Below are 14,058 nucleotides of genomic sequence, written 5' to 3'. Positions count from 1 at the left end.
ATGTCTAATCTGTAATTTGATGCCTTTTGGAGATTTTTCCATCTTTCCTTGGCTTCTTTATGCACATTAATACAAATTTTTAGCTGGGGTGCCCAAACTTTTGATCCCCACTGTATATATATATATATATATATATATATATATATATATATATATTATTATACCGGATTTATATGGCGCCAAAAGTTTGCTCAGAGCTTTACAATATAATGGGAGACAATACAGCAACAATACAGTTCAATACAAGAGGGTTAGGAGGGCCCTGCTCCTTGGAGCTTACAATCTAAGAGGGAGGGGCTAGTGGTACAAAAGGTAGTAACTGTGGGGGACGGACTGGTAGGAGGAGTGGAAGATTCCATTATTAGCTGAAGGCAAGATAGGCTTCCCTGAAGAGATAGGTGTTTTTGCCTAAAAGTGAGCAGAGTAGGCGATAGTCTGATAAATTGGGGTAGAGCATTCCAGAGGATGGGAGAAGCTCTGGAGAAGTCCTGGAGACAAGCATGGGAGTAGGAGACCAGGGAGCTAGAGAGCAGGAGGTCGTGCGAGGAGTGGAGAGGACAGTTTGGGTGATATTTGGAGACAAGAAGAAAGTTATACGTGATTTTGCAGTTCCGGGTAGGGTGCGCCCTACCTGCATTGCCATTCGCGGCCTCGGCTGTCAATCCCAAAGGCCCCAGACGGTGATTACTCGCCAGCACCAGGTGATCACTGAGTATTACCAACAGAGGGAGAGAACTGTATGTAAACAATACAGATGTCTCCCCTGTCAGCTCCAGCACACTGCTTTGTATGGCTCTGATTAATAGTCAAATGTTGTATTGTACAAATTAATTTACATTCATGTTTCCTTTAATGCTGAATGCCTTTTAAAATTCCTGTCTGCTTTGGACTTTCCATGTGATGCACTGCAGGTTTGTAGGTTTGTGTAGCAGCAGAAAAGACTGGATGGGCTGCTGAAATAAAAAAAATCACAAGACTCTTTGCAATTCTGCTTAGCATTAATAAACTTTACTCATTCTTTTCAAAACTAAACAAAAAGAGTTGCACAGAATTCAGTTGTATGCCCACAACATGCAACTAGTACTCTTAAAAAGACCAAGCCGCAGTCTTTTTCCTAATGAAATGGTTTTCTTTAACTGTGGTTGCAATTGCTCCTTGTTACGTCGCTTGCTGGTGATATCCCCACTACCTTGTGCTTCAAACTTTCATGAGTATGATATTCTGGCTGAAACGTTGCAAGTGCTTAACAACAAATACATCAAATCTTTTTGTTATCTTGATAAACTTTTTGTTATTCTGGTGAAGTTCTTACTAGCTTAGGTGTACATGAAAATAATAAGCACTGACCACTCGTATTTTTTTAACGCACATTTTGGCACATTCTTTAAATGTGTAATTTGGCTCCTTTTTATTGCATATTTTAACATTACTTATGTTCATTTTGCCGCTTTTTAACATGCTGTATTTTTTTAACACACATTTTGGCATGGGTTTTTTTAATGTGCATTTTGGCGCTTTTTTAAAGACACATTTAGGCACTTTAACACACATTTTGGCACAGGTTATTTTAACATGCATTTTGGTATGGTTTGTAACGCATATTTTGGCACTTTTCTTAGCACGTATTTTGGCACTTTTTTAAAGTGCATTTTAATTTGGTTTTTATGCATATTTTGGCAAACTGCACATCTGCTAGCCGCTTTTGGGTGCCATTAACAAATAATGGGACAGCAAACATGGGATGCATTTTGCATGCGTTTCCAGAACACACACAAAAACACAGGTAAAGAGTGAGCCAAAATACATGTTAAAAAAGCACCACCAAAATGCACATAAAAATCTCAACTCAATCAAAAAACGACAATACACTATAACTATACTGTTTCCATGTTTGTGTGTGTATATATATATATATATATATATATATATATATATACATACACACACACTGTACACTATATATAAAACACAAATATGCATATATGCATACATAAACATATAGTTATAATTTATATCAATGTTTAACCCCACTGGTGCTGATATTGGGAAGAAAGAAGCTTTCTTCCTCACATCACAGCAGCTTTTCACCAAAATCTCCAGCCCGGCTGGAGTATCTGGGATGGAGATATTTTAAAGAGATGGCCAGTGAGATCTTCAGTTGTCACTGGCCATCTCTGTAAAAGTGAATGACAGAAGAGTGTGTCCTGTGATGAGAAGTGAAGAATATGTTCTCTGCTCCTCACTTTGGCTTCATAAACTGGCACACCTGAGAGATCAGATGTGATCTTCAGGATCTCGGCTTTTCTCTCTTTCTTAAATGGACACCTTAGTGTCACTGCACCATATTAGGTAGATTTATATTTTCTTTTTGTTTGGACTTTCAGTAACAATGATGGTTTTAAATTGCAGCTAGGGTCTCGGCGGTGACACTGACCAGTAACACATCGGGATCATACATCTGGGTTGGAGAGGACTCCGTGTCTTTAAATTGCTCAGCTAATGGATCAAATGTCACCTTCGGCTGGAAACTGAATGGAAAGCCATTACCCTCAGGACCTCCATATTCACAAGGCGATTCTCCACACTCCAACCTCATCATCAGCCCGATCTCCAGGGATGACTCTGGACCTTTCACCTGTGAAGCATCTAACCTGCTCAACAGCGAGACCAGCAATGCCCTGAACTTCAGCTTGGCCTGTGAGTGATTGTTTTCCATTGATACATGCTTTATATTTTCAAACTAATGGCAGTGCTAGTACTTGAAACTTGTATAAGAATATCAAAAAACAGTTTTGGGCAACAGTGGTGTGTCGTCATAAATTTCTTACCAATTCTGTGTCGTAAATGCCCTCTATATACATCATCTCACCACACAGCGACTACAGTTTGTATGCTGAGAAATGAGAACATTATACATGTGCAAGTCACATTAGGTTTATAATCTTGTCTTAGTTCAATTTTAACAATACCGCGGTAAGGTCTTGCTTTACTGGTAGCCACTACAGCGGGGGTCAGCAACCAGCAGATCGTGACCTACCAGTAGGTCATGGCCAAGTGACTGGTAAATCATGGTAAGGGCTTGCTGACCCACCATCCTAGAGCATGAACAAAGTGAAATGGAGAGGGGCTACTTGTAAAGTTGGGGCCGTAGTAGGGGGCAAGAACCACATAAGCCGATGTCTCCTCTGTAGCGCTGACTCCTATGCCCTGTTATGGTGGGTGTAGCACCTGCCAAGCATGACCCATACAAGTGAATGAGGCCGCTCTGCAAGTGCCCTGCAACCTTGTGTAGTACAGCAAACAAGGGGTTAAACAGGCAGCGGTGTGTTGCTTTCTCACCAACTGCTTTACCCCCCTGGACCCCGCAGAAGCATGCAGTTGAAGGGTGCTTGCAGTGTGGCCTTATTTACTTGAATAGGTTGTGATTGGTAGGTGGTAGTAGCCACCAATGGCAACAGGGGGTTAAACTCTTCACGCCGAGTGTACGCAAATATGCAACCTCTCGGCTTACTATTTGTAAACATGTGCTGAGAGCACGCACCCTGCGCGCTCCCAGCATGTGTCAACGTCCCACGGAAAGGTCCTGACCTCTCCTTGCAATCGGGACTTTTCCAATCATGTGACCGCAGTGACAGCCAATCATGGCGGTCACATGACCCTAAACTCCGCCCTGACTCCCAGCATCAGAAACCCCTTAAAGGGCCAGGAGACGCTGGTGTGAAGGGGTTAATTCCTGCTGTGACATGTGATCACTTTTGGCTGCTGCCTCAGCAGCTAAAGAGGGTAGGGATTGGGGGTGATAAAACTACGACTCAACCAAAGGGTTTTACTACCAGCCAACTTTACGTGTGAACAAGCCCTCAAGGGCTCATTCACAAGAGCAGCAGGCACAAAGCAATCCAAGTGCCCTTGACAGGTGGTGAGGAGGCGATATGTTGCCTCCTCACCACCTGATTTATACCCATGATTGCTGTGCAATGCATGCGATTGTGACACGGTGGTACGGCAATTAGAGGTTTAAATCAAGTGTGAGGAGGCGAGACTGGGCCCGGAGATCTTTGACTTCTCCCATGTTGTTCTTTGAGGTTGCCTACCCCTGCACTGCAGCATGTGGAGAATGGAAATTTACCTTTTCAAAATACCCTTTGCTACATTTTTCAGATGTGCAGGAAGGATACAATCACCTTTGACTTGCACATGAACACAAATTCTCAACTCAGCCAACTATTTATGATTATGGAGAAAATAGGAGGGTTATGGGCAAACAGAGATGTGGCACCATTTATCAGCATCAGGGCAGAAGTGAGCCCCTTTGACCTTTGGTTTGGTGGGCAAACACAATCAAATTGCCCTCTCATAGTAGATTAAATAATAAATATTACCTGTGGGCTGTGCCATAGTGCTTCATAAACCTACGTAGAGCACGATGAAAGTTGGGTGTACCTATAGTACGTAGTTTATGGCTGCCCGTATCATCATCCCTCGCGGCTCATGGTATTTGGTCAAATGGCATCTCAAAGCAGCAAAGTAAATTCTTGAAAAACTTCCATCTGCCAGGTGATGTGATCACAAGTTTGAAGAGGGAGCAGATACCAATATATTGCCCAACAGTTGTCACTGGCAGCAGGTCCTACTCTGACAGACGTCAGAGTGTGATGGTGTATCTCCACGTGGGGCCACCAATCCAACATTAGTGCAACAAATGCCCCCCCTTAGCCCCAGCCCAATCCTTCCTTGGTCATCGTCAATCAGAGAATCACAAAGCTAAAATGATTGTTATTTTCAGAAGTGAGCACCAACAATAATAGTACATGGCTGAAAATGATTATCACGATGGTGCATTATAAATACCATGGGGTTTAGCTTCGTGAATTGAGAATATGGTCTCTCAAAGCTGTCCAGTGACTTTTCTCTGTTGAGACATGACCAGGGGACTAAAGATGCCTTGTAAGTCCCACTAAACCAATACCTACCCCCCATAATTAACCTAAGTAACCACACTGACAACAAATGGAGTTAATGGCCCAAAACCGGCCTTTTATTACAACCATCAATAAATAAAATTTTTTAAATAACAGAAAACACAGTATACACATACGTTCTTTCAAGGTCCCAATAGGCATCAAGAACACGAATACCTGAATCCTGCTTAACTAGGCCTCCAGGCGCAACATCACTGACTCGGAGACACCACCGCAGATATCGCCACCAGAACAACTGTAAGCTGTACCTCAGACGGGTTCCTACATAGTGCCTTTTCTTGTGCCCACATTAACCAATGAAGACCTTGCACCCCTCCAGACGTCCCCCAGCACCAATATGGCACAATCACCATCAAGACGAACCATACAACAACGGGCGGGAGGGAAGTTTGCCCTGTGAAAACTCTTTTCAGACTGAAAAACCCCCTGCTGCACACTGTAAGACCACCCCTCATGGCTCCCCCCACTCCTTCCTTAACCATTTTAACTCCCCCTTATGCTAATGGACTCTGCCTATCCCAACTCTATAACTCCTGTCATGCCGGCCCTACGTTCTGGTCTTCTTTCTTCTTACTCCGGGCCTTCCTGGTGAGGAAGTCTGTTGATATCACAAATGGCTGAACTAGGAGATCTTCATCTAAATTCTTTAACAGAGAAAAAAAAGAGAAATGTGGAACATCTAACAGTACCAGTTGATCCAGATTTTGTAATAAATCAGTATATGGCTACCACTTTAGGTGTCCACAAAAGAAGGAAAAAAACCTTGTGCAGAAAAGGTTCCAGTATAAAGTAAAAAGCGGTTACCTAACTGAAAAAATGTGGCTTGGTCTAATAAAAATTTTTTATTGAATACATCATAAAGCAGTACAACATTACCAAAATTCTGCAAAATCTCACCCCCCGCATTTCAAGATCACTACAGTGTAAATGCATGACAAATAAACAACAAAACAATGTACACTTGTAAAACGTCTGGACATCTGGCTAAGCCTCGTGCACATGATGAGAATATTTTTTTTGTATTTTAGTCGTTTCGAAAATGAACAGGTTACTGAAGTTACGAAAATTCTCCTATGAGAGAATACAACTTCAGAAGTGATGTAATGTATTGTATTGTAGTGTATACTTTGGTTTCCGAGCATTTCAGACGAATACTGTACCAATGAAATGAAATGTGTTTGTCCTGTTATCGTACAAGAAAATTTTTCGTATTTGTCCTTTTTTGGATAATTTTGCGTTAACTGTCATTTTTTTGGCTCTCGAAAGCTGTGTACTAATAGTCAGATTATCGGACGATCACTCCAAAAGCAGTGCTGCGTGCTCCCAGGGAGCGCGCACAAGCAGGGGGCAGGGACAGGGGCGTATTAACCACAAGGCAAACTAGGCACTTGTCTAGGGCGGCATTTTTTAGGGGGGCAGCACCTCCCCCCAGAAAAAAGGATGGAAGAAGGGACACACGCGCCATGGGAACCAGGTGGAATCCAAGAGAGGCATTCCCGGGGATGTGCAGGGCTGTGAAGATGGGTGTCTTTCTTTCTATCGCCGGGGGGGGGGGGATAATGGAAGGCTCTCACAGGTGGGTGATAGGGGTGTTGTTGGTCAATGTCAGGCTCTCTCTGCAGAGGTGGGAGGGGGGGTGGTGTTGGTCGGTGTCCGTGGGGGGCAGCCGATTTTTGTATTGCCTAGGGCAGCACAAAACCTAAATACACCACTGGGCGGGGAGGCTGTTTATAAACGGCCAACCCCCCTGCACTTCCACCGTCCAGCCGTTTATATACAACAGCCAGATGGGAAGTGGTTAAGAAGACACACATACACTCACCGGCCACTCTATGAGGTCCACCTTTTCAATTGCTTGGTAACAAAAATTGCTAATCAGCCAATCACATGGCAGCAACTCAATGCATTTAGGCATCTAGATGTAGTGAAGACGATTTGCTGAAGTTCAAACCGAATATCAGAATGAGGATGAAAGGGGATTTAAGCGACTTTGAACGTGCCATGGTTGTTGGTGCCAGACGGGCTGGTTCAAAAACTGCTGATCTACTGGGATTATTACACACAACCATCTCTAGGGTTTACAGAGAATGGTCTGAAAAAGAGAAAATATCCAGTGAGCGGCAGCTCTGTGGATGAAAATGCTTTGTTGATGTCAGGTCAGAGGAGAATGGGGCAGATTGGTTGCTGGGACATTCAGAGGGTAGGGTCAGAATTTGGCTTAAACAACATGAAAGCATGGATCCATCCTGCCTTGTATCAATGGTTCAGGCTGGTGGTGGTGGTGTAATGGTGTGGGGAAGATTTTCTTGGCACTACCAAGGTGTACCTAATAAAGTGGCCGGTTCACATCGAACTTCTACACAAATCTGAAAGAAATGCACAAATCACACCAAGATTTCAGTAAGAATACGTGTCACAATATTTTCTTATCCCACAATTCAGCTTTAAAATTCATAACTACTAATACATTGTCATCCATTTTTGCTCTGACTGCTCTAATGAATGAGATCTATTACTATAGGTCACTGCAGTCTATGCAATAGTATGTCTTTGCCAGATCAACGGGGTTTTTGTGCTTAATAAACAGATGTAGCAACCTGCATTCAGCTATATATTTACCCAGGGCTTTATTTCACCGGAAACACGGGGGGAATGCAATTCCCGGCACCTCCAGCAATGAATGTATGTAATAGCAAGGGGTGCTGGGGTATCTTGGAGGGTCTATTGTTGCTGGCTGCTGAGGGATCAATTGTACTAAGATCTGTTTTTTGTGAAGAGGGGGTCTATTGTTGCTGGTGGAGGATCTATTGTTGCTGGGGCTGTGTGTTATGTTGCTGGGTGGTCAATTGTTACTAGGAGGAATCTACTGTTTAGGGAGTGGTCTATTGTTGCTGGCTGTTGGGAGATCTGTTGTTGCTGCCAGTAGTCTATTGTTGTTGGAGGGGTATTTTGTTGTGGGGGGTCTATTGCTGCTGGGATGGTCTACTGTTGAGGGAGCGGTCTATTGCTGTGAACTGTTGGGAGATCTGCTGTTGCTGCTGGGAGTTTATTGTTGTTGAGGTTGACTCTATTGTTGCTGGAGGGGTATTTTGTTGTGGGGGTTCTATTGCTGCTGGGATGGTCTACTGTTGAGGGAGGGGTCTATTGCTGTGAACTGTTGGGAGATCTGTTTGCTGCTTGGAGTTTATTGTTGTTGGGGTGGATCTATTGTTGTTTGAAGGGTATTTTGTTGTGGGGGGTCCACTGTTGCTGGGAAGGTCTATTGCTGCTGGGGTGGATCTATTGTTTTTGGAGTTGTATTTTGTTGTGGGGGGTCTATTGCTGCTGGGATGGTCTACTGTTGAGGGAGGGGTCTATTGCTGTGAACTGTTGGGAGATCTGCTGTTGCTGCTGGGAGTTTATTGTTGTTGAGGTTGACTGTATTGTTGCTGGAGGGGTATTTTGTTGTGGGGGGTCTATTGCTGCTGGGATGGTCTACTGTTGAGGGAGGGGTCTATTGCTGTGAACTGTTGGGAGATCTGTTGATGCTGCTGGGGTTTATTGTTGAGGTTGAATCTATTTTTGCTGGAAGGGTATTTTGTTGTGGGGGTCTATTGCTGCTGGGATGGTCTACTGTTGAGGGAGGGGTCTATTGCTGTGAACTGTTGGGAGATCTGTTGTTGCTGCTGGGAATTTATTGTTGTTGAGGTTGACTCTGTTGTTGCTGGAAGGGTATTTTGTTGTGGGGGGTCTATTGCCCTCAATCCCCTCATGTTTTGCATTGTATTGGTATTGTTCTGTCACATGTTCTGTCCCCCTCTGTAATGTACAACGCTGAGTGAACTATTGGCGCTTTATAAATACTGTATATTAATAATAATTGTTGTTGGGATGGTCTACTGTTGAGGGAGCGGTCTATTGATGTGAACTGTTGGGAGATCTGCTGTTGCTGCTGGGAGTTTATTGTTGTTGAGGTTGACTCTATTGTTGCTGAAGGGGTATTTTGTTGTGGGGGTTCTATTGCTGCTGAGATGGTCTACTGTTGAGGGAGGGGTCTATTGCTGTGAACTGTTGGGAGATCTGTTGTTTGCTGCTTGGAGTTAATTTTTGTTGGGGTGGATCTAGTGTTGTTTGAAGGGTATTTTGTTGTGGGGGTCCACTGTTGCTGGGAAGGTCTATTGCTGGGGTGGATCTATTGTTTTTGGATTGGTATTTTGTTGTGGGGGGTCTATTGTTGCTGGTATGATCTACTGTTGAGGGAGGGGTCTATTGATGTGATCTGTTGTTGCTGCTGGGAGTTTATTGTTGTTGAGGTTGATTGTATTGTTGCTGGAGGGGTATTTTGTTGTAGGGGTTCTATTGCTGCTGGGATGGTCTACTGTTGAGGGAGGGTCTATTGCTGTGAACTGTTGGGAGATCTGTTGATGCTGCTGGGGTTTATTGTTGAGGTTGAATCAATTTTTGCTGGAAGGGTATTTTGTTGTGGGGGTCTATTGCTGCTGGGATAGTCTACTGTTGAGGGAGGGGTCTATTGTTGTGAACTGTTGGGAGATCTGTTGTTCCTGCTGGAAGTTTATTGTTGTTGAGGTTGACTCTGTTGTTGATGGTATTTTGTTGTGGGGGGTTTATTGCTGCTGGGATGGTCTATTGTTGCTGGGGTGGATCTTTTGTTGTTGGAGGGGTATTTTATTGTGGGGGTCCATTGTTGCTGGGATGGTCTACTGTTGAGGGAGGGGGTCTTTTTATGTGAGCTGTTGGGAGATCTGTTGTTGCTGCTGGGAGTTTATTGTTGTTGGGGTGAAACTATTTTTGTTGGAGAGGTATTTTGTTGTGGGGGGGTCCATTGTTGCTGGGATGGTCAACTGTTGAGGGAGGGGTCTATTGATGCAAACTGTTGGGCGATCTGTTGTTGCTGCTGCAAGTTTATTGTTGTTGGGGTGGATCTTTTGTTGCTGGAGTGGTATTTTGTTGTGGGGAGTCAAGTGTTGTGGAAAGATCTACTGTTACTGGGAGAACCTATTGTCGCTGGCTGAAGCAGATCTATTTTATTGCTGTTCTAAAACCTGTTTTTGTGAAGGGGGGGTCTATTGTTGTTGGGGAGGTCTATTGTTGCTGATGGGGGATATATTGTTGTTGGGTCTGTGTCTTATGTTGCTGGGTGGTCAGTTGTTGCTAGGAGGGATCTACTGTTCAGAGTGGGGTCTTGAACCAAGGAACGGTGCTCAGAGGTGGGTAGGGGGCAGAGACAAGAGGTCACTCGGAAGGGGGGAGTTCCTGCACCTCTTCTCTGGGGGAAAATCCCGGTATTTAACAGACCTCAATAGGGCAAACAAGAAGGTTATTGTTTGGGGTTTACAAACACTTTAAGGCTTTTTGTTTTCCCTGCTGCTTTTAGGAGCATCAGGTGGTTTTTTGGCTTTTTTTTACTGTTTCTAAATAACATTCTAAATAAACATTATAAGAATTGTTATAACATAAGAATAAATTATTTATTCTGGACAATAAATGAATCAATGCCCAAATGCTTGACGCGGGCGTTTCTTGGCCAAAATGCTGCTGCCAGGAGGAGGCTTCTAGGGAAGTTAAAAAAAAATGTCCTGTATGCACGAGGACTAAAGCAACACCAATGCTTTGTACTGCAAGGACATAGCACAGGTTTATTTATGAAGAAAAAAGGGGAGATATTCAGGGCCAGTGCTTCCACTAGGCAAACTAGATGCTCGGTATCTGGAGCCAGTGTAGCAGCTGAGGTGCTATTCCTTCCAGTGTTCCTCTCAGACTAAGTCCCTTACTGCAAGCTGGCTGGCAGCTGCTGATCACTGTGGAGTTCCAGTCCTTCTCTTCCCATTCATCAGTGGAGGTAGAGCAATGTGTCAGTGAGTGATGACATCATCATAATCTCACAGCCTGCTCTTCTAGTGCCTGCTGATCTGTGTCGGTGTTGATGGTGGTGTGTTGTGTCGGATCTGTCACTGTGTGGGATCATTCAGTTCAGCTGCCTGCTGCCACAGCATTTTATTTCCCCACATTGCCTGGGGAATTCCAGCCTGGGATCTGTCAGAGTGTGGATCCATCATCCTCCACTCACTACAACTGTCACCCTGCCACTGCCAGGCACAGATACTGTCCATCCATGACACTGATTTTGTCTTTAATATTGGTTCTTCTGGCATCTTATGGCACTTATTTTTGCAAATTAAACAAAATTTAGCAGTTTCATGGTTTGTTGATTTAATGTTTTCTACTGTTTTTTAAAAATGTGTATTTGTATTTTTTTTTTTGAGGGGAGGGGGGGGGCGCAAGTAGCTGGTCTTGCCTAGGGTGCAAAATAGTTTAGCACTAGCCATGGAAAGATTACATTTCACTGGACTGATATAAATATTCAATAGAGAAGATGGGACTTTCAGGGTGCATAAACATGAATACCAAACATATAAAAATTTATATAATTTTTATTTCGTATTTTTATAAAAAAACACAACGAAAACAGAAACATAAAAACTATTAGAGTACTAAGTGTAAAACTGAGATTCAAACTTGGTTATATAATTGTAGTTACTCCCTACATGTTTCCCCTCACAGGCTTCTTCAGGGGAGATTTTATTTTAAGAGATTTCAACCGCTGAGGCAGTCTAAAGGTATATCAAAGAACAATTATACAATTACCAAACAACTTTAATATTTTATAATTAATAAAATATAAATATATAATTGTATAAAGTTGTTTGGTAATTGTATAATTTTCCTTTGATATACCTTTAGACGGCCTCAGCGGTTGACATTTCTTAAAAAAAATCACCCCTGAAGAAGTCTGTGAGGGCGAAACATGTAGGGAGTAACTACAATTATATAACCAAGTTTGAATCTCAGTACTGACATTGTTTTTATGTTTCTGTATTTTTTCCTTTTTTATTGTGTTTTTATAAAAATACAAAATAAAAATTATATAACTTTTTAATATGTCTGGTATTCATATTTATGCACCCTGAAAGTCCCATCTTCTCTGTTGAATATTTGCAATTATAAGGGATGTGGTGCAATATTCATATCTGGTCGCCCGCTCACCATATGATATAAAGTCAGCAGTGTGTATCAACTGAATAACACACTTTTTTTTTATCATGCACCCATTTCTAATGTTCATACACACAGTACATGCAATTTTCATTGTTTGGGATTATCTACAGGTAACCATATAGATTTATGCTGGCCATACATGTATAGGTTTTCGTTTCAAGAATATTCGTTTGATTTTCTAATCATTAGTGGGGTCAAATCGATGTTCATTTTCGAACAGCAATGACGGGAAAATTCGAAGGGGAAGGAAAACTTTTCTCAAACTACTTTTCGGCCAGTGCATGTGGTCATCGTTCAGAAATGACATCCATTTTAAAGTGGAATGTTAGAAGCAAAAGACAATATTCGAATGACATTTGCCCATTCATCGAATTTTTGTACGACTTTTCTTCCGAAAATTCTCATCCAAGAATCTTCATGTGTATGGCCAGCTTTAGAATGAATCATTGATGATGATGATGATGATGATAATGTTGATTTCATCTGCTGAGTTGACAACATTTTACATTTCATAGGGAAACCGGAAGAAAACATTACTTGCTCTGCTACAGGTGATGGACAGCATATTACACTTGGCTGTTCCTGGTCAGGAGGACATCCAGCAGCTAACATGTCCCTGAACTTCAATGGAAGGACAGAGAATGGAACCAACAAGGTGACCAGCCAGGTACCCTTAGATGATGCTAAAGGAAAAGATCTCACCTGCCATGGAGAACAACTGGACAGAAAAACTCAATGTACATTGCGAATAGGTGAGTTTCAGATTTGTCCATTTAAAGCCTATTCATATCCCCATCGTCCACCACAGGCAGCGTAAAAATCGATCAGGCTCAGAGCCCAGATAAAGCAGCATCACCATGGGCTCTGTATGATGATGGCAGCACCCTGGGCCTCCAAAATGTTGTCTTTCATGCAGGGGCGGAATGACAACTCATGGAGCCCCCGGGCAATAGGGGATCATGGGGCCCCTGTGTCCTTGCCCAAACTCAAAAAAGCCTATGAAAAAGGTACCAGGGTCATCTCATGGGGCCCCCTACTGACCCCGGGCCCTCGGGCAGTGCCCAAGTTTCCAAATGGTCAGTTCGCCCCCGCTTTCATGTCTCCAGGTCTTTGTACAGGATGCCTATTTATGCCTATTTATAAAGAGAGTCTTTGGAAGCATTCCCTTTACTATGGGGTTAATTTACTAAAGGCTAATTGGCTGTTCACTTGATCCTTGCAAGGGAATTTTCTCCAGAGCTCAGTGGATGAAGGTAAATCTCACTTTTTAACCACTTCAAGTCCGGACATTTTTACCCCCTTCCTGTCCAGGCCAATTTTCAGCTTTCAGTGCTATCACACTTTGAATGACAATTGTGCGGTCATGCAACACTGTACCCATATTAATGTTTTAGCATTTTTTGAGACAGATAAAACTTTATTTAGGTGGTATTTCTTCACCACTGGGATTTTTATTATTTTTGCTATGTAAATGAAAAAGTCCAAAAATTTTGAAAAAAAGTGTTTTTCTTATAAAATTTTGCAAATAATCTTTCTTCATACATCTTGGCCAAAATGTATTCAGTTATCTTTTTAGTAAAAAAAAAATAACCCAGATTAGTTTATAACCAAAAATTATAATTTTTCTAATTTTTTTTTTACATTTTTATTTATTTTTTTACATTATTTATGTTTTTTTTTTTTTTACATACTGTCACCCTAGCAGTACAGTGTCACCACAGTGACACTGTACTACTTGTGGGGGTTTTTAAAGATTTTTTTTTTTTTTTTTTACACTGATTGCTTTTACACCCATAAAAGCTGTAAAAGCAATCATTTTTTGAAGCCATTGAGAAATACTGTGTGAGCTGTGATTGGCCACAGCTTGTCACATGGTACAAGGCTGTTGTGAATAGCCTTGTACCATGTGACCTCTGTGATCATTCACAGATTTCACATGTAGTAAGCAATGATGTCAGAAGTGACATCTTGCTTAGTACTCTTCATGTGATCACTGATTGGCCAATCAGTGATCACATGA

General features: G+C 42.4%; 1 protein-coding gene across 2 annotated transcripts in view; it reads left to right on the top strand.

Annotated features, from left to right (window-relative positions):
• The window catches only part of LOC149443894 (cell adhesion molecule CEACAM5-like), a 107,372-nt gene that overhangs the window by 52,013 nt on the left and 41,301 nt on the right, over positions 1–14,058 (top strand). For both annotated transcript variants that reach the window (XR_016306608.1, XM_089655220.1), the window contains exons 5-6: positions 2,410–2,697; positions 12,554–12,790. Coding sequence is in view for 1 of the 2 variants with exons in the window: in XM_089655220.1 (XP_089511346.1) it covers positions 2,410–2,697; positions 12,554–12,790 (525 nt within the window). In the remaining variant the exon portion in view is untranslated. The remainder of the gene's footprint in view (positions 1–2,409; positions 2,698–12,553; positions 12,791–14,058) is intronic.

The sequence above is a fragment of the Staurois parvus genome, unplaced genomic scaffold (genome assembly GCF_062004578.1).
Source record: "Staurois parvus isolate SC_StPar_1 unplaced genomic scaffold, SC_StPar_1.0 ptg000827l, whole genome shotgun sequence".
Classification (NCBI taxonomy): domain Eukaryota; kingdom Metazoa; phylum Chordata; class Amphibia; order Anura; family Ranidae; genus Staurois; species Staurois parvus.
This window is presented reverse-complemented; position numbering and strand designations above follow the sequence as displayed.